Source organism: Spermophilus citellus (genome assembly GCF_964194105.1).
Source record: "Spermophilus citellus genome assembly, chromosome: 2".
Taxonomy (NCBI): domain Eukaryota; kingdom Metazoa; phylum Chordata; class Mammalia; order Rodentia; family Sciuridae; genus Spermophilus; species Spermophilus citellus.
The window spans coordinates 225,463,239-225,486,538 of record NC_138183.1 but is presented as its reverse complement, the minus strand read 5'-3'; the positions used below and the strand labels follow the sequence as shown (position 1 = coordinate 225,486,538).

At 38.0% G+C, this 23,300-nt stretch overlaps 1 protein-coding gene across 9 annotated transcripts in view; it reads right to left on the bottom strand.

Annotated features, from left to right (window-relative positions):
* Positions 1 to 22,718, bottom strand: part of TCP11L1 (t-complex 11 like 1) — a 60,133-nt gene extending 37,415 nt beyond the window's left edge. The window contains exons 1-8 of one of the 9 annotated variants that reach the window (XM_081278537.1): positions 22,581 to 22,715; positions 21,906 to 21,979; positions 21,096 to 21,169; positions 20,906 to 21,005; positions 19,207 to 19,393; positions 7,224 to 7,356; positions 4,837 to 4,957; positions 3,882 to 4,102 (exon numbers count right to left, since the gene is read on the bottom strand). In XM_081278537.1, coding sequence (XP_081134663.1) covers positions 3,882 to 4,102; positions 4,837 to 4,957; positions 7,224 to 7,356; positions 19,207 to 19,369 — 638 coding nt within the window. In that variant the 5' untranslated portion in view covers positions 19,370 to 19,393; positions 20,906 to 21,005; positions 21,096 to 21,169; positions 21,906 to 21,979; positions 22,581 to 22,715. Of the gene's footprint in view, positions 1 to 3,881; positions 4,103 to 4,836; positions 4,958 to 7,223; positions 7,406 to 19,206; positions 19,394 to 20,905; positions 21,006 to 21,095; positions 22,143 to 22,580 lie in introns of those variants that run through there. The other 8 variants (XM_081278533.1, XM_081278535.1, XM_081278538.1 and 5 more) reach the window with 8 other exon arrangements.
* Positions 22,719 to 23,300: the final 582 nt, after the last annotated feature.

Here is a 23,300-nt window from a genome sequence, read left to right as displayed (position 1 = left end):
GGTCAATTATCTAAGGTAATACAAGGAGCTAATGAACCTTACACTGAATTTGTAGATAGGCTTATTCAAACAGCTACCAGAATTTTTGGGAATACAGAACAAGCAATGCCATTAATAAAACAACTGGCTATGACCAAGCGAATCGTTGGTGCAGAGATATCATTAGACCATGGAAACAGGAAGATTTAAACACATATATTAAATTATGTAGAGACATTAATGAACAAGAGCAAGTCATGGCGGCTGCAGTAAAACAGGCTTTATATGCCAGGCCAAGAACATGCTACAATCGTCAACAAACAGGACATTTTAAAAGGAATTGCCCCATAGGAGGAGGGTTTAACAAAACTAGGTATCAAAGGAGTAGAATACCGGGTATTTGCCCACGATGCCGTAGAGGGAGACATTGGGCTAATGAATGCCATTCTCAAACCACCATAGAGGGTACTCCATTATCAAAAAACGAACAAGGACAAGGTGTTTATCCACAATATCGTGGACAAAGGCATCAGGCTCCGTTGCCAAAAAATGGACAGGGGGCCCCAAACCACAAATATACGGAGCACTGGAGGAACCCAGCAACCCCATCAGGGTAGTGCCCAGGACACACTGTCCATCAGATCCCTCATCAGACAAACCAGAGGGAGCGCAGGGTTGGACATCTGCGCCTCTGCCAGATCAGTACTAACTCCAGAGATGGGAGTTCAAATCATTCCCACAGGGGTAAAAGGACCTCTTCCCAAAGGAACAGTAGGCTTATTATTGGGACACAGCTCTTCTACTCTAAAAGGACTTTTGATAAATCCTGGGGTAATTGATCCCGATTATGAAGGTGAAATAAAAATTATAGCCAGTTCTCCAAAGGGTATATCAGTAATTTCACCAGGAGATAGAATAGCACAGTTACTAATAATACCAAGCCTACATGATAAATTTTCCAGTCATGCTGTAGAAAGAGGTTCCAAGGGATTAGGCTCCACAGGTATAGATTGGGCTATGCTTTCTTTAAATTTAGATTCTCGCCCCATGCTAAAACTAAATATTCAAGGACATGAATTTAATGGGCTACTGGATACAGGTGCAGACCTTAGCATCATCTCTCGTCAAGAATGGCCAAAACATTGGCCATTACAATAAGCCACTCAAACGCTTCGAGGCCTAGGAGTGGCGACTAATCCCCATAGAAGTGCAATGGTATTAGACTGGAAGGATCCTAAAGGATGTGAAGGAACTATACAACTATATGTATTGGATCATCTTCCCGTAAATTTATGGGGACGAGATGTCTTAGATCAATTAGGTTTGACATTAACAAATAATATCAATCAAAACGCACCCACTATTATGGCTAGACAAGGTTTTAGGAAAGGAAAAAGATTAGAAAAACAAGAACAAGGTATAGCAGCACCAATACAAATAGATCAAGGAACAGACAGACATGGGTTGGATTTTCACAAAGGGCCACTGAGACAATAAAAATTACATGGAAATCAGAAAGACCAGTATGGGTTCCTCAGTGGCCCTTAACTAAAGAAAAGATACAAGTAGCCCATGATCTGGTCAAACAACAATTAGCGGAAGGACATATACAACCTTCTGTATCTCCCCATAATACTCCCATTTTTGTCATCAAAAAGAAATCTGGTAAATGGAGATTATTACAAGATTTAAGAGCCATTAATAATGAAATGGTCATTATGGGACCTGCTCAATCGGGGATTCCTCAATTGTCTGCTTTGCCAAAAACTTGGTATGTTTTAGTTATAGATATTAAAGATTGTTTTTTTTCAATTCCAATTCATCCTGAGGATAGTCCACGTTTTGCATTTACTATCCCTGCACTGAATCATGAAGGTCCTGATCAGAGATATGAATGGAAAGTACTCCCTCAAGGGATGGCTAACAGCCCAACTATGTGTCAAATTTATGTTAACAAAGTAATCCAGCCACTTAGAAATCAAAATCCTGAACTACAAATATTTCACTATATGGATGATGTATTATTAACACACAAAGCTAAAAACACATTGCTAGAATGTTATGCCACACTTACAAACTTATTAAAAAATTATAATCTAGAGATAGCAATAGATAAAGTACAATTAAATTTTCCAATTAATTATTTAGGAGTTCTATTATCCTCAACCATGGTCCGTCCACCAAAAATTCAAATACGAGTAGATCAACTCAAATCACTTAATGACTTTCAAAAGTTATTAGGAGACATAAATTGGATAAGGCCTTATCTAGGTATACCAACAGGAGAGTTGGGACCTTTATTTGATATCCTAAAAGGTCCATCAGATCCAAATTCACCCCGAATGTTAACGCCTGAAGCAAGAAAGGCATTAAAAATCATTGAAACATATATGGAAAATATGCATTTGGATAGAATTGATATAAGTTTGCCTTTATTATTTATTGTCCTACCAACAAAAAATATTCCTACAGGAGTATTTTGGCAAGAAGGTCCATTATTATGGATACATTTATCTTATTCTCCTAACACTATTCTTACTAGGTATCCTGAGGCTGTAGGACAATTAATACTCAAAGGAATAAAAACAGCAAAGGGAGTATTTGGAATTTCTCCCAATAAAATTATTACTCCATATACTATGAATCAAACTGATGAATTAGCTAATGAGTTAAATACTTGGGCAATAATCATGTGCAAATCTAATGTTTCATTTGATAACCACTTACCATCTAATCCTTTATTGTCTTTTTGGTCATTGCATCCTGTAATTTTTCCAAAAATGACAAGAAAAACACCTATCATGAATGCTCCAAATATATTCACTGATGGGTCAAATAATGGTACAGCAGCAATAGTTACACCTGATCAAACTTTTACATTTTTAGTACCCAAACAAAACAGCTCCTCAGGAAAAAACCCTCAGAGCCCAACTGCCACCACCGGCTTCCCACAAGCCTCTCACCCACACAAGCCTCACCACCTCCCACAATCCTCCTGCTCTTGAGGCCGATTGGCTGGGTCGCATGGGCGGAGCCAAAGAAGTCCCCCAATGAGCAGCTCTGTGGTCTGAAAGGGCAGGGAAACAGCCCAATGAACATCACCGCAGAGGAGCCAATCAGCTAGATGTTGCTGGGGCCGCTGTGAACCAATCATCAGCCGGCAGCTGGAAGTTTGCTGGGGCCCCTTTGGCTGTGGCTCTCAACACAACCCCAGCCCACTAAAGGATTATATTAATGTAAAATTTCTTTTAATTTCTTGGCTACAGTTTAAATATATAAAAGAATGTCCACACATATTCATGTATATATAAAAAGATTAAGCAAATGTGACTGTGAAGAACTGGCAGATCTCCATGAAGGATATGCCTGTGTTGCTTATCCTATTTTTTTTTTTTAATATTTATTTTTTAGTTCTCGGCGGACACAACATCTTTGTTGGTATGTGGTGCTGAGGATCGAACCCGGCCCGCACGCATGCCAGGCGAGCGCGCTACCGCTTGAGCCACATCCCAGCCCTGCTTATCCTATTTTTGCAATTGTCCTGCAGGTTTGGAATTTTTCAAAATAAAATACTGAGGGAATGATATATAAATAATTAAATCTATTCATTTATAATTATAAAATTTTTATATATCATAAAAATTATTTATCATTATAAATGAAAATACAATGTATCACTATATATAGGACACAGATATTTCAAACTGAAAATAATGATTGTGACTCTAAATGGTAAATTTATGGATGAATTTCTTCCTTCTTCCTACTTTACTACATTTTAGATAATGTTTGCTTTAAAAAAAATTTGTTTTTAATGACTGAGAACCTAGACTTCAGGAATTTAAATCTGAAAATAGGTTTTGCAGTTAGGTGCACTGAGAGTGTTCAACACATTTTCATACCTGAAAAGGGGCACTATTTCTTTAATGTCCTTTAGTTTCTCAACTTCTTCATCTCGAACAGGTGCACACAGTGTTCCCATCATGCCAATAATGAATTCTGCCAGCTTAGAAATGTCTAGGGCCCCATTCTCTGCTTCCTGTTTTATCAGATCCAAATCCAAGACTTCTGTTATTTGGTTTCTCAATCTAGTGTGACCAGGCAGCAAGAAAGATAAGAGTGTCTACAAGAGAACACAGTTAAATTTAATCAAAATTTCTTAAACATAACTTTTTATTAAACATAAAAGAATTTATGACTATCTAAGTTAAATAAAGGCTTACCAATTGCTACTGTATGTTGTACATATTTTAACCTCTTACTAAAAAAAAAAAAAATTACCCCCCAAACTGCTTACATTATTTAGAGTAGCTATTTAAACTTCTATTTCAGCTCTAAGTAGCCATCACCTGGATACAAGAAAAAACTATTACAGTAGGAAAACATATTTATTAATGTGACTCTGTGAAGCAACCAACAATTTCAGCTTCCACAGATATATTTCTTCTTTGATACTACAGCTAAAGGCACAGGGGAAAAAAAAGAGAGATCTCTCACCTAAAGCCTTCTCTATCTCAAAAACTAAATCACTTTTTGGCCAATATAAATTGAATGTGCCCAAACCTATTAAAAATTTATAAATAACACATTTCGTAAAATAACTTTTGTTGTCTTTAAATTATTCTGTTATTTTCAAAATGAAATTTTCCCTATGTTTACAAGAGTAATAATACCTTCAGGTTACCATGATTTGCTTAAAATTTTTTTTTTTAACAAGGACACTAAGCCAAAAATACTCAATTCACATTTCCGCAGGTAATTTAACTTCTTGATCTGTCAATTTCTTTAAAGTCTCTGGCACAGTAATGAAAAGAGATTGAATAAATACTGCTAAGTACAATTCACTCTTCATCTCACCTCTTTGATCTCTCCTACTAGTTTGATGGCATGGTCATATGTCGGGGGGTCTTCACTCAACTGGCAACTCAAGCAATCCCAAAAAGCTTTATGTACAATCTCCTTTACTTTCTTCTCCAAGCTGGAGATGATGAGGTGAGGGGAGAATCAAAAAACAAAATACTTGAATTTCAAACAATTTTCAAAAATCACAAATCCTAGGGTAATAAATCTTAATATAAGACTCAAGAAAAAACCTCGAAGATATACTTGATGACATAATCTATTATTTTTACGTATTTATTTATTCATTTATTTTGTAGTACAAGGGATCGGACCCAGGGCCTCTTGCAAGCTAGGCAAGCAATCTGTTCCACTGACCTATATCCCCAGCCCTTTTTATTTTATTTTGAGACAGGGTCTTGCTAAATAATACAGGCTGCCCTCAAACTTGCAATCCTCCTGTCTCACCCTCCCAAGCAGATAGGATTATAGCCATGCACCATAGTGTCAGCTGACATTATTTTTAGTTTGATTTTTTTTTTCAGTATGTGCCTCATTAGGAAGAATACCTTCCAACTAATTTGGTAGCCAACATTAGTCCAATTAATAGCATTTAATAATAACAAGACTACTGGAGCTAGGTGTGGTGGCACACGCCTATAATCCCAGTGGCTCAGGAGGCTGAGGCAAGAGGATCGCAAGCTCAAAGCCAGCCTCAGCAACAGTGAGGTGCTAAGCAACTCAATAAGACACTGTCTCTAAGTAAAATACAAAAAAAAGCCAAGGATATAACTCAGTGTTGAGTACCCAAGAGTGCCCTGGTACCCTCCCCCCCCCCCAAAAAAAAGACTATTGGAAAATTCAGAGTGAATATTTTTAATTCCCCAATATTGGTTTCCCAAGATACATATAATTAAGCAGTTAATTCAGCATATAAACGGTGGTAAAGCTTTAGTTCAACATATAAACGGTGGTAAAGCTTTAGTTTAGGACAACAGTTTAACTAAGTATCAAACTATAAGAACTTATAGTTAATGACTTGTCAAAATCAATCTTGACAGTAAAATAATTCTTTTTTTCTTCCCCCTGTGGTGCTGGGGATGGAAACCTAGGCTTCACGAACACTAAGTACACTATACCAATGACCTACATTCCCAGCCCACCTATATTTCATTGTTAATGTGAAATAGCACTATCTTTGCAAACATATAATATCCCTAACGTCATAATTAGAAGCTTCCTATAGGTGACATGATAGCTCACCAACCCAGCAGCCATCTAATCAGAATCCTAGCATTTTACAGTTCGACAGCAATGGACTCTACCTGGGAACGAATTTAAGAAAGTGATTTAATAAGCCAATCATAGCAGTTCCACTCCTTTTGCCTGGTTTAACTTTCTCAAACTCATAGCTGGGGAAGCATGTGACCAAATCTAACTACCAAAAAACAGGATATCTGTCTCATGCCTCCAAAGAATAATATTCCTTCCTAACAAAAGGAGAACCTTAGCCTACCCAACCTTTCCCTCTTGCCTGGAATGCTGGTGTATATTGGAAGGCTTAGGAGCTGCAGTATCCACCCGAGACCATGAGGAACAGGCCAAGAGAATTACAGACATATCCATTGAGAGTCCATCATCAATGAACTGTTTTGAAAGAAGAGCACCTACACTCCTATTCCCTTGATTCTAAAACAATTTTTTTTTTTTGCATTTTAACATCTCTGAAATATGATTTTTCTTAAACTCAATGGCATTTTTACAATTATAATGGATAGTGTTTCTTATTATGACAATAAGGTACACCTTACAATCAATAGAATTTTAGATTCAATAAAAAATTATATGTGCCAGACACTAGGGATAGAGAGAATAACCCAACATCCTTGTGATCATGGAGTTTACAATCTGGTGAAAAATGCAAGGAAACCAATAACCATAGTGCAATGGGACAGTCACCAAGAAATGAAGGAACTGGTGCAACGAAAACCCAGATGGGATGCTAAAGCCAACTGTAGGACAAAGCTGACATGAAAGGTTTTCACAGCTTTCTAGATCCTTTATTTGCATTTTTAAAAAATTTTTTAGTTGTAGATGGGCACAATACCTTTATTTTATGTATTTATTTTTATGTGATGCTGAGAATGAACCCAGTGCCTCACAAGTGCTAGGCAAGCGCTTCACCACTGAGCCACACCCCCAGGCCCCTCAATTTGCATTTTGAAGCATTAGTGGCCTTGAGATTCACTTTCAACTCTAGTAATTTCTAATATAGGAATAATTTTTAGCAATAATGTATGAAAGGAAAATGTATTTGAATACATTGGCATCAACTCTAGGAATGATTTTCAAAACTAGGAAAAGTCAGTGTTCTACTAAACAAGGTAACCCAGTAACCATCTTACCTGCCTTCCGGTAATTCAACTGGTTTAATCTGAAAGTCTCTGTTTACTGCAATTTCATGGGCTAGAGCCATGTTGGTGACTCCTTTCGCTGTCTCTAGGAGTTCTTCTACCGTCACAAATTGAGGAGGACTAGCTGTAACAAAAACCCAGTGTAAGAGATTTGCTTCTCTTCACTAGAATTTCTGTTAAAATACAGAAAAGGCAGTGGTTCTGTTACCAGGCAATAATTTCAATTATGTATCTTTTAAAATATTCCAACATTTTTAAACAGCAATAGAGTTTTAGCTATTTCACTGTCATTTTTTTCCTTTAAAGTAGAATTCTAGAAGCAGCGATCATGTACAATACTCAAAACATCTGGTGTTTACTAAGAATGGTCAACAGAAAATAATTACAGTAAATTGAGATTTCAAAAAACAATTTAGGGCTGGGGTTGTGGCTCAGTGGTAGAGCGTTTGCCTAGCAAGTGTGAGGCACAGGGTTCGATTCTCAGCACCACATATAAATAAATGAATAAAATAAAGGTCCATCAACATCTAAAAATTTTTTCAAAAAACTTAATTTATAGATTTTCATTTTTCCAATAAGCTAAGGGCTTATGTTTTAACCCTTCTGCCTCCTGTCTTCCCTAAAAGGAAAAAAAAAAAAAAAAAAGGCGATACCAGATATATTCTCTCTTATTTGCAGTGGTTCTGATGCTGTGGAACAAAGCCAGGGCCTTGTGCATGCTAGGCAAGTGCTCTACTACTGAGCTACACCCCAGCCCTTAACATCTCTTTCGAAAGGAGAGCAGAATGAATCAGACATTATTACCCTATGTACATATATAACTATAGGACTGGTGGCATTCTGCATCATATATAATGAGAAGACGGAGAAATTATACTTCATTGTATATGATGTATCAAAGTGCATTCGACTGTCATATATAACTCATTAAAACAAATTTTAAATTTTTTTTAAATCTCTTTTTCTAGATTTCTATCTTGATAAAGATTTATCTTCCAGAAAGTTAGTTCTCAAGTCTCCCCAGGTGTTCTGCACTAAGGAACAAGAGGTCATTCTTAACTCCTAAAAAAACCTGACAGTTCTCTAACTTCTGCAGAATCAGAGGAAGTGTTTATGATTTAGCAGGTCTGGGACAGACCTGGAGAACCTGCATTTCTAACAAGTCTCGGTTGATGCTGATGATCCCAGAAACCACAGTTTGAGAAGTATTGGCCTAGAAGATGACATTACTTTTATGGGATGATAATAAGATCTGGCCTTAAAATCAGATAAGCAATGTTAGTGGTTGTCCAGGGTTTAACAGATATAAAGTTCTTAAGTTACTTTCCTTCTTTTATTCTTCTGCCCTTCCCCTCCCGGCCAAAAAGGAACCGAATCTGAGAGTTGGTCATACATTGTCTGCTAAAAACCTTTATTTATTCACATAAAGGGAAGTTGGGGAAAATGTTCAAAATTCCTCCTCAGCATCTTCAGAGAATGTTAATAAGAATACAAAACCATTTAAATTGCCTTCCTGAGTATTAAAAATATATATCCAAAATCAAAGCCCAGATATCTTAATAATATTGTGACTTGAAAACAGATATCAATTTTCCCCAAATCTATCTATTGATTAAACACATCCTAGTCAAAATCCCAGCAGACTCTTTTGTTGAAATTGCCAAACTGGTTCTAAAATTTGTCTGAAAATGCAGAAGACCTAGAAAAGTCAAAACTACTTTGAAAAGAAGAATTAAATTGGAGAACGTACAGTAATTTCAAGGTTTACTGTAAAACTACAGTCATCATCAAGACAGTGTGTTTTGGCATATAGATATACAGGTGAATTGAACAAGACGGAGAATCCAGAAATAGCCTGATATATAGGCATATACACATATGTATACTTACACTAATATATATATATATATATATATATATATATATATATATATATATATATAGTCAATAAGGCAAAGATAGTTTTTTAAATTAAATATTTTTAATATTAAGTATTTTTTACATTAGATATTTCTAGAACAAACAATTAGATATTTAATGAGCAAAACAATGACCCTTAATTCTTTCCTCCATGATAGCCAGGCGTGTTGGCACATGCATGTAATCCCAATGACTGGGGAGGCTGAGGTAGGAGGATCGAGAATTCAAAGCCAGGCTCAGCAACTTAGCAAGGCCCTAAGAACCTTGGTAAGACCATGTCCAAATAAAAAATAATGAGGGCTAGGGATGTAGCTCAGTGGTAAAGCACCTCTGGGTTCAATTCCCAGTAGCAAAAAGAAATCTTTCCTCTATGATAAACAAAAACTAAAAATGTATTGTTAAGAGCTAAGATAAGGGCTGGAGTTGTAGCTTAGTGGTAGAGGGCTTGCCTAGCATGTGTGAGCCACTGGGTTCAATCCTCAGTACCACATAAAAACAAACAAAATAAAGGTATTGTGCCCATCTACAACTAAAAAAAAATTTTTTTTTTTTTAAAGAGCTAAGATAATAAGATTTCTGAAGGGAAGCACAGATGACAATCTTTGTGATCTCTGATTAGGTAGATTTCTTATGATACAAAAAGTTCAAACTGGGGCTGGGGATGTGGCTCAAGCGGTAGCGCGCTCGCCTGGCATGCGTGCGGCCCGGGTTCGATCCTCAGCACCACATACCAACAAAGATGTTGTGTCCGCCGAGAACTAAAAAATAAATATTAAAAAATTCTCTCTCTCTCTCCTCTCTCACTCTCTTTAAAAAAAAAAAATAAAAAATAAAAAATAAAGGTTAATACTATAAAACATTCAAAAAGTTCAAACTATAAAAAAATGGTAAACTAGACTATTAAAACTTGTACTCTGAAAAACTCTTTATATATATATGGTTGTTGATGGACCTTTATTTTATTTATTTTTATGTAGTGCTGAGAATCAAACCCAGTGTGTCATGCATGCTAGGCAAGCGCACTACCACTGAGCCACAACCCCAGCCCCTGAAAAACTCTTAATGAAAAAGAAAAAGAAAAAAAAAGGCATGGCATAGAAAAGGAGAAAATATCTGCAAAACATATTGCTGACAAAGGACCTGTACATAGAATATCATATAAAAAAAAGAACAACTTGGCTGGGCACGGTGGCACACACCTATAATCCCAGCAACTGGGGAGGTTGAGGCAGGAGGATCATGAGTTCAAAGCCAGCCTCAGCAACTTAGCGAGGGCCTCAGCAACTCAGAGAGACCTTGTCTTTAAATAAAATATTTTTTTAAAAAAAAAGGGCTGGGGATTTGGCTCAATGGGTAAGGGACCCTGGATTCAATCCCTTATACAAAACCAAACCAAACCAAACTAAACTTAGATTCAAACATTTCTCTAAAGACATAAATGGCTGGTCAGCACATGAAAAGATGCTTACCATCATGAATATTAGGAAAATGCAAATTAAAATTATGGTGAGATACCAATACATATCTATTAGGACAGCCAAAATTAGAAAGATAAACATACCAAGTATTGACATAGAGGTAAAATATTTGGAATAATCATACCTGGGAGGGGAAACGTGAAATGAAACAGTTACTGTGGGAATCAGTCTGGTGGTTTCTTATTAAGTAAAATATATATTTACCATATGACCCAGAAATTCCACTCCCAGGTATTTACCCAAGAAAATAAAAAACAAATGGCCATGCAGACTTCTACTCAAATGTTAATGGGCTAGCACAGAGATGCACACCTGTAATCCCAGTGGCTCTGGAGGCTGAGGCAGAAGGATCCAGAGTTCAAAGCCAGCCTCAGCAAAAGTGAGGCACTAAGCAACTCAGTGAGATCCTGACTCTAAATAAAATACAAAAAAGGGCTGGGGATGTGGCTCACTGGTTCAGTGTCCCTGAGTTCAATCCCCCCCCAAAAAAAATGTTAATGGGAGCTTTATTAATAACAGTCAAAACCTGGAGCTAATCCAAACGTCCATCAATTGCAGAATGGATAAACAAATTGTGTGTAACCATACCATGAAATAGTACTCAGCAATAAAAAGAAATCGTTGATATATAAACACAGATGAATTACAAAATAATTTTTCCTAGTGAAATAAATCAGATATAAAATATTACATTCACAATGATTCCATTTATATTATATCATAAAAAAGGCAATATGATAGTGACAGAAAGCAGATCAGTGGTTGGGAAGCACAGGAGGTAAGGGAAGAGATTTGCTGCCAGGGGCATTAGGGAATTGTGGTAGATGACAGAAATGTTCTGGCAGCTCATGATTGTGGTGGTAGTCACAAATCATATGGACTTAAAATTGGTGCATGTCATTATATACAAATTATACATTAATAAAGCTAGTTTTAAAATTCTAAGGCACTCAAATAGGCATGTGAGATATATGAATATCAAATATATAAATACGGGGCTGGGGATATGTCTCAAGTGGTAGAGCGCTCGCCTAGCATGCATGGGGCACTGGGTTCGATTCTCAGCACCACATAAAATTAAAATAAAGATATTATGTTCACCTAAAACTAAAAAATAAATATTAAAAAAACCACAAAATATATAAATACACATATAGGCATTTTATCTCAGATAACATATTTGAAATACATAATTGAGATATACACAAAGATTACTAATACTTTGCTTCAAGCTTGTATTTTCTGTTACCAATTATCTACAAATGGAACTTCTGCTGTGGATATATCAGTATCAAGCTTCAGGAGTTATTAAACTCCACTGAGTTCTTGCTTCCCCCACCTCTACTTCACTGGCACTGGGGATTGAACCCAGAGTTTCTTTACCATTGAGCTACATCCCCAGTTGTGTGTGTATTTTGTTTTGTTGTGTTTTTGTTTTTTTGAGAAAGGGTCTTGCAAAGTTGCCGAGGCTGGCCTCAATCTCTGTCCTCCTGCCTCAGCAGTTGTACACAATGGTGAGATTCATTGTTACATATTCATACATGCACACAATATCACAATGTAATTTGGCCAATAGAATTCCCTAGTATTTCCCTTGCCCCTCCCCTCCTCCCTCCCAGCAGTCCCTTTCTTTTAATTTTTTAATTTTGAGACAGGGTCTTGCTAAAATGCCCAGGCTGGCCTTGAACTTACAATCCTCATGCCTCAGCCTCCTGAGTAGCTAGGGTTATATGCATGCACTATTGTACCCAGAAAACTCCATCAGGTTCTTGTCTCTAAAAGAGAAATTCAGACATTTTCATTGGGGCTTCAAAGTTCTTTTTTACCTTAACTGTGCAAAAATAAAGTCTGATATAAAATTTATGAAAACTTGCTATTTCTCAACAAGTTCAGGCATCTGGGTAATAAGGAACACTGTTGGTTGATTACCTAGTCATAAAGCAGTGGAGGAGGCTAGGGCTGTAGCTCAGTGGTAGAGTGTTTGCCTAGCGTGTGTGAGGCACTGGGTTCCATTTTCAGCACATATAAATAAATAAATACATAAAGATATATCAACAACTAGACACACACACACACATACATATAAAACAAAACAAAACAACAACAACAAAAAAAAGTGGACACAGAATTAGGAGGAAATTTGGCTTCCTCCAGACTGTGTTGAGAATGACCTTAACAAAGTCACTTAAATTTTCTAGGGCCATGGTTTCTCCATATGCAAAAAGAAGATAGTCAGACTAACGGGTATTCTTTTTTTTTTTTAATGTTTTGTTCTAGTTGTAGTTGGACACAGTACCTTTATTTTTATTTTTATGTGGCACTGAGGATGGAACCTAGTGCCCCGCCTATGCTAGGTGAGCCAACCCCAGTCCCCTAAGGGGTATTCTATGAGAATAAGAATCCTCCAAATTCTAGGCAAGTGTACTCTCAGTATTTAGGGCACACTAGGGACAAAACAGATGGCACCAAGAACCAAACATCAGGCAACCAGAAAGAAAGTTCTCAGGAGCTGTCCAACTTAAAGACTACTTAAAAATCAGAATTATTAATGGAAGGTATCTGATCAAAAAAGAGAAAAGCTACAATTCTAAGAGAATCAGGATATGCTACAGATCTATATCTAGAGGAATAATTTACTGCATACAAATGAAAAAATTCTGGGAATTTTGTTTTATTTTTTGAGAGTTCTCAAATTTACCAATTTCATTAAGAAAAATTTACAAAGATGCAATGTGGTGGAGACCATGGTGCTCACCTCAACTTGTGAAAAGAATATGAGTTATAATAAGAGCCATGTAAAACAGTCAGGTTACATGTATCTTACCTTGGTGTTTATTTTATTATCTAGTATAAAGCTAAATAATAAATAAATAAAGATCCATCAACAACTAAAAAGAGAGAATATGTGTGTGTATATGTAAATATATAATTAGTATATACATAATATATGTATATATATATATAAAATTAGTTTTTTAGGTGGACATAATGCTAAATTCTATTATATCTTTTGAACACTGATGTCTTGTCAGAGACATAGAAAAACATATTTTAAGTTAAACATACCCTCTTGGAAGCTAGCAGATTACCCAAAATAAAAGGAAGTTCTAATTTAGAATGGTTGTACTCTTTACCTTTCTTTTCTAAGGTGTCCTGGAATCTGAGAAGTCTACACACTCTAAAGAAAGGTTTCTAAACACATAAGTAGATGGATACGTGTGGAGGGTAGATGTTGAATCTTACCCAAACAGTATGAAAAAGCAAGGGCAAAGGTTATCCACAGCACTTGTTACACTGGATAGAAATGGTTGATTTGTCTTCCTCCCAAGACTGAAGGTTCCACCAAGCCAGAGACAACATGTTTACTGCCTTGTTCACTGCTGGATCCCTGATACATAGTATGCACTCAATAAATACGTGATTTATATATATATATATATATATATATATATATATATATATATATATATATATAAAGACATCATAATTCTCATAAATTTAAAAAAGGTAAAAACTCATATGAATAGTTAAAAATAAATTCCACCGTTATATACATAATGCACCAATAAAAAAATGTAGGAAAAAAAGTGACAATCCTTTATTTTTCTTTATATTTGTTATTTAGTTTTTTAGGTGGACACAATATCGGTATTTTATTTTTATGTGATGCTGAGGATTGAACCCAGTGCCTTATGCATGCTAAGTAAGCACTCTACCACTGAGCCACAATCCCAGCCCGACCAATCCATTTTTATGGAGTATAAATAAAAGGGAAAAACTCAGTGTTATAAATTTATTCATCCAATGATGATTTGGCTCTGCTAATTTAAGCTATTAATTATACTTTACTCTAATTAGTAAATTAAGTTTAGCTGTTAAAATCATAATTAGTAAACTGGGATTTACTAATTAGTAAGTTAAATTTAATAGTTAAAATCATAATTAGTAAACTGGGATTTACTAATTAAACTCTGATTTAATTTAGTAAATCAGACTAACTGATTTAATAAGCAAAATTATGTCATCCCTCAAGAGTCTTTGGGAGATTGATTTCAGAACCTCCTCAGATTCTAAAATCTGCATACTTAAATATCTTGTATTCTTCCATATACTTTAAATCATCTCTAGATGATGTAATGCTACACAAATAGCTGTTGTATTGTTTAGGGAATAAGAAATAAAAGCTTGTCTGTGTTCAATAAGACTACAACTTTTTTTTCTTTTTTAGTATTTTCAATTCATACTTGGTTATGGAATACATAGATATAGAACCCATGAGTACAGCAAGCACTACTAAATGGGAACTATTAACTGGAATAATAATTGATGTTTGTAATCTGAATAAATATAGCATCATTTACTGGCCACTAGGTAATTAAATTCTAGAGCAGAAAGTAGAGGAGAGAAGTAAATTATATAGAAGTGGAGGGTCTTAGAGGAAACATTGTTAGGGCTGGGGCTGAGGCTCAGTGGTAGAGTGCTCCCATAACATGCATGAAGCACTGGGTTTGATTCTCAGCACCACATAAAAATAAAGATATTGTGTCCAACTACAATTAAAATATATATATCTTTTAAAATTTTTGAGACTTGACTGTTCCTTACTCTGGCTCTTTTTCTTAAAAAAAAAAAAAAAAAAAAAAAAAAGAGTGAGAGAGAGAATTTTTTTTTTAAATATTTATTTTTTAGTTCTCGGCAGACACAACATCTTTGTTGGTATGTGGTGCTGAGGATCGAACCCGGGCCGCACGCATGCCAGGCAAGCGCGCTACCGCTTGAGCCACATCCCCAGCACTCTATGGATCTTTTAATTGTAACTTCTTTGAATTATTTGTACCACTGTGCCTTTTTAAAAATACATAATACCAGGTATTAAACCCAGGGGCACTTTACCAATGAGCTATATCCTCAGTCCTTTTAATTAATTTATTTTTATTTTGAGACAGTCTCACTAAATTGCTGAGGATCTTGCTAAATTGCTAAGGCTGACTTTGAACCTGCAATCCTCCTGCCTCAGTCTCCCAAACTGCTGGGATTACAGGCATGTACCACCACACTTGGCTTACTCTAAGGCTCTTTATGTGTAAAGAACAGATTCATCTTTTGAACTCAAATCATCATCTCAGATTAGTGCTGATCTATTCTTACAAGCCAGCCATTTTTCAAGTATTCTCTACCAGTTACCAATAGCAATTCTACACTTAAAATATTTTTATACTATAATTTGTGAAAATAGATACTTTCTTTTTGTGAATTATTTTAATTTGCAAAATTCCAAATGTGATTTTTAGTGATACTATAAATCCAGCAGTTTGGGGAAAATATTTAAATTATTCAATATTATACTTTATGTGGATAATGATGCCTCCTTATCTGGTCCACAAATCATGGCTCTCAGTCTTGCCTTTTGGGTTCATTCCTCTATACCTATCTATTATTACAAGGAGGAAAATCAAGAAGCCAAAAGGAACATCTGAGAACACTGCCTTAGAACCTCATTTTAGTATGTACCTTTGTGTTAGTCCGTTTCCCACTGCTATATGTAAGGTAGATACTGTATAAAGAAAAGAGGTTTATTTAGCTCATAGTGTCTGTGTCCAAGAGCATGGCATCTGTTCTGCTCTGGTAAGGGCCTCATGATGGATGACATCACAATGGCAGGAGTGTGTACAGAAGGGACTACATGATGAGACAGGAAGTCAGCACAGGATTCAGGGGCCAGGCTTGCTCTCTTATAACAATCCCCTTCTCAGGAACTAACCAGGATTCCATAAGAACTACACTAATCTTTTTCAAGGGCAGCATCCCCAATGACCTAACCACCTTCCACTAGTCCCCATGACTTACAAAGGTTCCACTAGATCCTTACATGGGGACAAAGCCATCAGAATATGAACCCTGTAGAACAAACCATATGCAACCACTGCAGACTTTTATAAGAACTTTTTTTTTCTTTTTTTGGTACTGGGGACTGAACCCAGGGGAACTTTACCACTGAGCTACATCCCTAGTCTTTTTGTTTTTTATTTTGAGACAGAGTCTCACTAAGTTGCTTAGGTTCCCGCTAAGGTGCTAGGGCTGACCTCGAACTTGTGATCCTTCTGCCTCAGCCTTCCAAATAGCTGGGATTACAGGCATATGCCACCACACCCAGCTCTATGAAAATTTAATGAAAGTTTCCATGACCTTCTTCCTAGAATTGCATATGTGCATAAATATTAATGTACATTGCTGGTTGTTCCTGGATCCTCTAAAACTTGAACACAGGTCCTAGGATAAGTACTCTTGCCTTAGGAACATAACTACACACAATTTCAAATAACATGGCCTATTTTGGGATTGACATTGATTTAGAATGAGGCCATGAGACTGACAGAATACAAAAGGCAAGACCATCAATCAAAGAATGACTGAAGATACAAACCGAAAGTTCTCCTTTATCAGAAACTATAGGTAATAAAACCATCATTTTTTTATTAGTCAGTTTTCCCTTACTGTAATAAATACCTAGATAAATTAAGAAAAAAGGTTTATTTTGGTTCTCAGTTTTAGAAGTTCCAGTTCATGATCATGATCATGCCTTTGGGTCTTTGGTGAGGCAGTACACCATGGAGGGGAACATGTGGAACAAAGGTGTTCACTTTATGGTCAGGAAGTAATCAGGAAACAAGAGCAAGGAAGAAGAGGCTTCCCAATACCCACTTCATCAACACAATGACGTTTCTTCCATTAGGCCCAATCTTCCACCATCTCCCAATAGTGCCAGATTTGGGACCAAGCCTTTAACACATGGAGGACATTTCAGATCCAAATACAGTACCTCCACATTACAACAATCAATCCTGGCATCATGAAATGCAATAGATGACATAATATTTACAGCAGTAGTAAGAACAACCACTAATGGTCACTGGGCATTTATTATGTGCCAATCACTGTTTTAACTACTTTATATGAATTCATTTAATCTTTACAACCACCCTAAGAGATAGGTGCATTTCCCTCACTTAAAAAAATAGGAAAACAAAACTTTTCTAATTATACATGTTGAGACAAGGCCTATCACATGTACCATAAATTATGCTATTGGTAACATGTTTCCCTATATACAATTTGGCCTAGTAGTTTATCAAAATCTGTGTGACAATCAGTCCCAGAGACTCATAAGGCTGAGGTAGGCCAGGCACAGTGGTACACATTTGCATTTCCAGAGGCCTGGAAGCTGAGGCAGGAGGATCACAAATTTGAGGCCAGCCTCAGCAGCTTAGTGAGACCCTGTCCACCCTCCCCCCCCCCAAAAAAAAAAAAGGGCTGGGGATGTAGCTTAATGGTTAAGTGCCCTAGGTTCAATCCCTGGTACAAAAAAAAAAAAAAAAAAAAAAATTTATATATATATATTTATATATATTTGTATGTAAATAAAAAAGAAGGTTGAGACAGAAAGATTACAAATTTAAAGACTGCCTTGGCAACTAAGTAAAACACTGTCTCTCCAGCTGGGGTTGTGGCTCAATGGTAAAGTGCTTGTCTAGCCTATGTGAGGCACTGGGTTCAATCCTCAGCACCACATAAAAATAAATAAATGTTATTTAAAAAAAAAAATACATGTCTCTCAAAAAATTAAAAGGGTTGGGGATGTAGCTCAGTGGTTAAAGCACCCCTGGGTTCAATAAATAAATAAATAAAGTCTGGGGATATAGTTTGGTAGCAGAACGTTCTTGGGTTCAATACCTAATATTAAAAATAAATTAAGTAATTAAAATAATTTTAAAACATGGTCCATAATGTTTGCTATAAGAATATAATATTGACTAATAAATTCCTGGAAGGGCTTTGATCATTTTAGAAGAAACTCATCTTGAAACCTCAAAATGTTTGCACTTCTTGCAAATATGCAGAATTACTGATCATTTATAATTTAAAGAGATAACATCAACACTGACATTCTTAGATTATGACCACTCCCTCTTAAAACTTTCATTTTTGGACTCACTTCTAAAGCTTATATATTCTTAATAAAAGACATGAGTTGGGGAAGCTGTTGGCAATACACACAGCCATTACCACCCTTCATGTATGAAGCTTGCTCCCTGCCAGGGACCTGAAATGACTTCACACTGACTCAGCAGACTGAGTCCCCTTAACCTCATGGGAACTAAACCCCCAGGCAGTGAATTTAGGGTGTGGTGAACTCACATTTTTTAAAAAACCTGTACAAGTACAGTCCTGATTGGAATCAGCCTCAGACTTTTCAAACACTTTTTTAATGAAAGTTGTAATTTACACTCCACCCTTCTGTTTCTCAGAGACTTCAGAGAAATCAGAATGCCCTGGGGCTAGACAAAGACAGAAACATTTGGGAAATTATTCTAAAATTTTTAATTTCTCATGCAGCTGAAAACCCATAAGCAACTAGACTGCCAGCTGGGAAAATACAGCTACTCTTAAGTGGTAGTTAATGTTATCATATTACTAGAACTTTTGCTCAGGACCACATACACAAAAAAGCCTAATAAAAATACCATTTGAAAACAATGATAGTATTGCTTCTTCTAGTCAAAGTCAAATTTGCTTACAGTGAGGTCTTTGTACTCTTTGGGGGTTAGAAGCATCCGACTTTATTTTTTTCTGTAAAGCTTCATCAGAACATTCCACAGCACCTCCCAGGCTTTTCTCAGATTCATTTGATTTTGATTTTCCTGCTTCATTTATATGAGACTTGTCAAGGTTTTCAGACATTCTCAATTAAGTTTATTCACTTTCCTAGGAAAGAAAAAAAAAAAAAAGTCAAAATTATTCTAGCTCTGTTACTACCAGTGTGACTCTGGGCACACTTAATTTTTTTGGTTTGTTTTCTGGTCTGTAAAATAAACAGACCTGCTAAGATCTTATCCAACTACAATATTCTACTTCAATAATTAAACAGATTCAATTACTCTGTGAGGTCGATAAAACTTATCAAATTTATGGACCTCACAGAGTAATAGGTTGAAATGTTCTTGTCCCACTTCTAACATCACAAAAATGCAGTACCTTAAACTAATAGAAGACAACATTAGAAATCGCCTGCTTCTGTTTTAATCAAAGGGAATAATTCAGTCTTAAATTCTTTACTTCATCCTGTAAGCTGAAAGAAAAACTACTTGGAAACAATGCTTATAATCAGGTTTGAGAGTGAATATGCTGGAATGAGGAGTTGGTTCCCTAATCCCATCATGTGGATAAAAATACCTGGGGACTTCAAAGGTACAGTTGACTCTTATGAAGTGTTTAAGGGAAAGGTATGGAGCAAATATTTTTATTCATGCATTGCCAGTCAGCAGAAAAAGATCATGAGTAAAGAAGGAAGTTGCAAATAATCATGAAAGTATGTGGTTGGGTGGGTTTTCATTTTATTAGTTGCTGATTAGAATAAGAATATCACTTGACACATTGGTTTGAGCCAGTTAATAAAGGCCTCCTCTAATTGCATCTAAGTCCCCAGCCCCTTTCCTCTATTCCTAGGGTGTTTCTAATTAAGCGAGAAGACAAAATGTTTTCTGCATTTACAATTCTGAAAATAATTAACATTTGTACATTAGCACTTAAAGATCACAAAACATTGTCAGAAACACTAATTAGACTTATTATACACCTGGAAGGTAATCAACGATCAAAAGAAATGTGAACTGCTTTAGTGAGGTCTGGCAGACTCTCTTCTGCACATTAGAACAATCGTTTGATATAATTATCTGAAACTTCAGAGACCTCCATTAAACAGGGTGACGTTACTGGAATTGAAAATTTCAGGACCATAATATTAATATGAATGTTTTTAAAAATGTATTTTCGGGCTGGGGATGTGGCTCAAGTGGTGGCGCGCTCACCTGGCATGCGTGCGGCCCGGGTTCGATCCTCAGCACCACATACCAACAAAGATGTTGTGTCCGCCGATAACTAAAAAATAAATATTAAAAAAAAAAAATTCTCTCTCTCTCTCCTCTCTCTACTCTATCTTAAAAAAAAAAAAAATGTATTTTCCCGTTTGCAATCCAACTTTACTTTCCAATATCCATTTCCTCACTGTGCTAAATCTTATTAGGGTCTGGAAATGCTCCAAGATCCAAAGGATGATATTACCACCATATTGTATGAGACAGGACAAAACATTTCTAATTTTATCCTCTTCACATGATGAGAAGGAGCCCAGAAAAGATGAAGTAATTCATCCTGTGCAGTGAAAAGCAAAAACAAGATTCCTAGGCCTTTGATGCTCAGTAAACTAACCCCACCCACCTTTTAAGATGCATCAGGGCGCTCTTCTCAGGACAGTGTTTGCACAGTTCCCAGAAATTCCCACAGGTCTGGTTGCTAGACATCAGACAGTCATTGCTACCTTAAATTCGATTCAAAATATGCTTATTTAAATAGGAATAAAGGAAAAATAAAAAAATAAATAAATAGGAATAAAGGGATGAAAACTCACAAATTAGAGAAGGAGAAGAACTGCTTACAGAGGATGATCATGAAACTCAAGCCTTAGTGGCATCATGAAAATTGCTGTTATGAAAAGCAAAGGGAGAAACTAGTTCCTTCTCAGAAGAGAGGACATTTGAACTAATATTTGAAAGTAGAATTTCACGGGGCTGGGGCTGTAGCTCAGGAGGCAGCACTGGGTTCGATCCTCAGCACCACATAAAAATAAACAAATAAAATAAAGGCATTCTGTTCATCTATAACTACAAAAAAATTTTTTTAAAGTAGAATTTCTTTCGGTTATAAAATGTCTGGAGACAGAAAAGGTAAAAGAGGGGCATTTGACTCGGAGAGAAGCCAACGCACATGAAAACAAGAAAAGTAGCAGGGGCCAGCGGCTCGGGAGGCTGAGGCAGGAGGATCGTGAATTCAAAGCAAAAAGTGAGGCACTAAGCAACTCAGTGAGACCCTGTCTCTAAATACAATACAAAATAGGCCTGGGGATATGGCTCAGTAATTGACTTCCCCTGAGTTCAATCCCCATACCAAAAAAAAAAGAAAGAAAGAAAGAAAAAGAAAAAAAAATGTGAAGACGAAAGATGGGTTGGGGCCATATGGTAAAAAGTGATCGTTTTTATTTACAAACGAAAAATCTCTTCACCTAGATTTTGAACTTAGAGGCAGAACCCCCTATTCCACATTTGTTGCATCCTTATATCCCCCAAACAGATAACCCGCGAGGTATGGATAGAAACGAATCCCTGTGTCATCGCTGTGAGTCAGTCTATCTGGGAGGGCTGGGTGTGGGTCTCTGACGTACCTGGGGTCCGGTCCTGGCTCTTTACTAGCGGTGTGGCTCGGGTTTCCTCCCTGGAAAGCGGAGCTACATACCTCCTAGGATTGGGGGGACGATTAGACGGGGACTGTGCCCAGCAGATGGGCACACGAGCTTTTCACAAACGCTAACCACAATTAAAGGGCTACAGGGTGCCGCCAGGAGCCACTCGGGCGCTCTGAGTGCGCTCATTCATTCAACGATCCTCAGCCTCGACTGTGCCTAAAAAGGAAACCGGGGGTGGAAGGATCCACGCAGCGGCCGCGAAGAACAGCATCTGTCGGAGCTGCAAGCGGGCCTCGGCCGGACTTCAGAGCCCCCCGCCCCGGCAGAAACGGTAAAAGAGGGGCTCTCCACGGGCGCCGGGGGTCGCTCCCTCCGGTGCTCAGAGCCACTCTCTCCCCGCGACCGGATTCCGTTGTAAACAGCTGTTTGGGTCGGCGAGGGAGTGGCGGGCCTGGAGCCAGCGACCAGAGCGGAGCGGGACGCGCCGGCGGGCGGCCTCGAGGGTGGGCCTCAACCGGCCCGCGGCCCCTGCCTCCTCCTCGCCTCAACCCATCACCGGGCCCCGACCCGACGAAAGAAGGCGAAGAAATGCTGTGCTTTCGACCTCGCGCCTCCTGTGAGGGCCCAGCCAGCCTCCGCGCCCGCGCCCCTCACCTGCCGCGGAGTCGGCGTTCTCCCTCCTGCTGCTCCCGCCGCGAAATCAGGCGAGGCGGGCGCCGCGGAGGCGGCGGGAGCGATGTGCGGCGGGCAGGGGCGGTTCAGCCTCTACCTCTTCGAGGCCGCATCCCTCTCCGCGCCGCGAGCGGTCCTTCCTGTCCGGCTCGGGTGGGCAGCGGCCAGAGCAGCCGCACCTCGGCGTGTGGAAGGGGGAGGTTGCCTTTAGCCCAGAGACGCTTGCTCGACGCAGGGCGGCGCCATGTTTTTGTACGGAGAGTCGAGTGATTTTAGTTCTCCTGCGGGCCGAAGTGGCTCGGCGCCGGTAGGCGCCATATTTCCGCACGGGGAGGCGGGCCGGTTGCCGGCCAAGGGGATCCAGTGGGCGGTGCTCGGAGCCGGGAGGCTCCCGCTCCACGCAGGGAGGCGCCATGTTTCCATACGGAAAGACGGAGGCGCGGCCGGGTGCCAGGCGAGGGGGCGCCTCGAGAGGAGACTGAGGAGGTGGCATGAAGTCAGTTAATGGATGGAAAAAAATCCTTAGAGCCAATAGCATTTAAAACCTCCGCCCGGATTTTGAAACTTAAATATTACATATTTGTAACTAAATTAAGTTTATTCCCCTTCCCTCATTTTGGCTACTAAAAAACCACGCCCACTACCTAGACAGCAGTCTCCGAGGCTCCGACTCGGCTGGATTTTTGAGTCAGTACTTCAGGG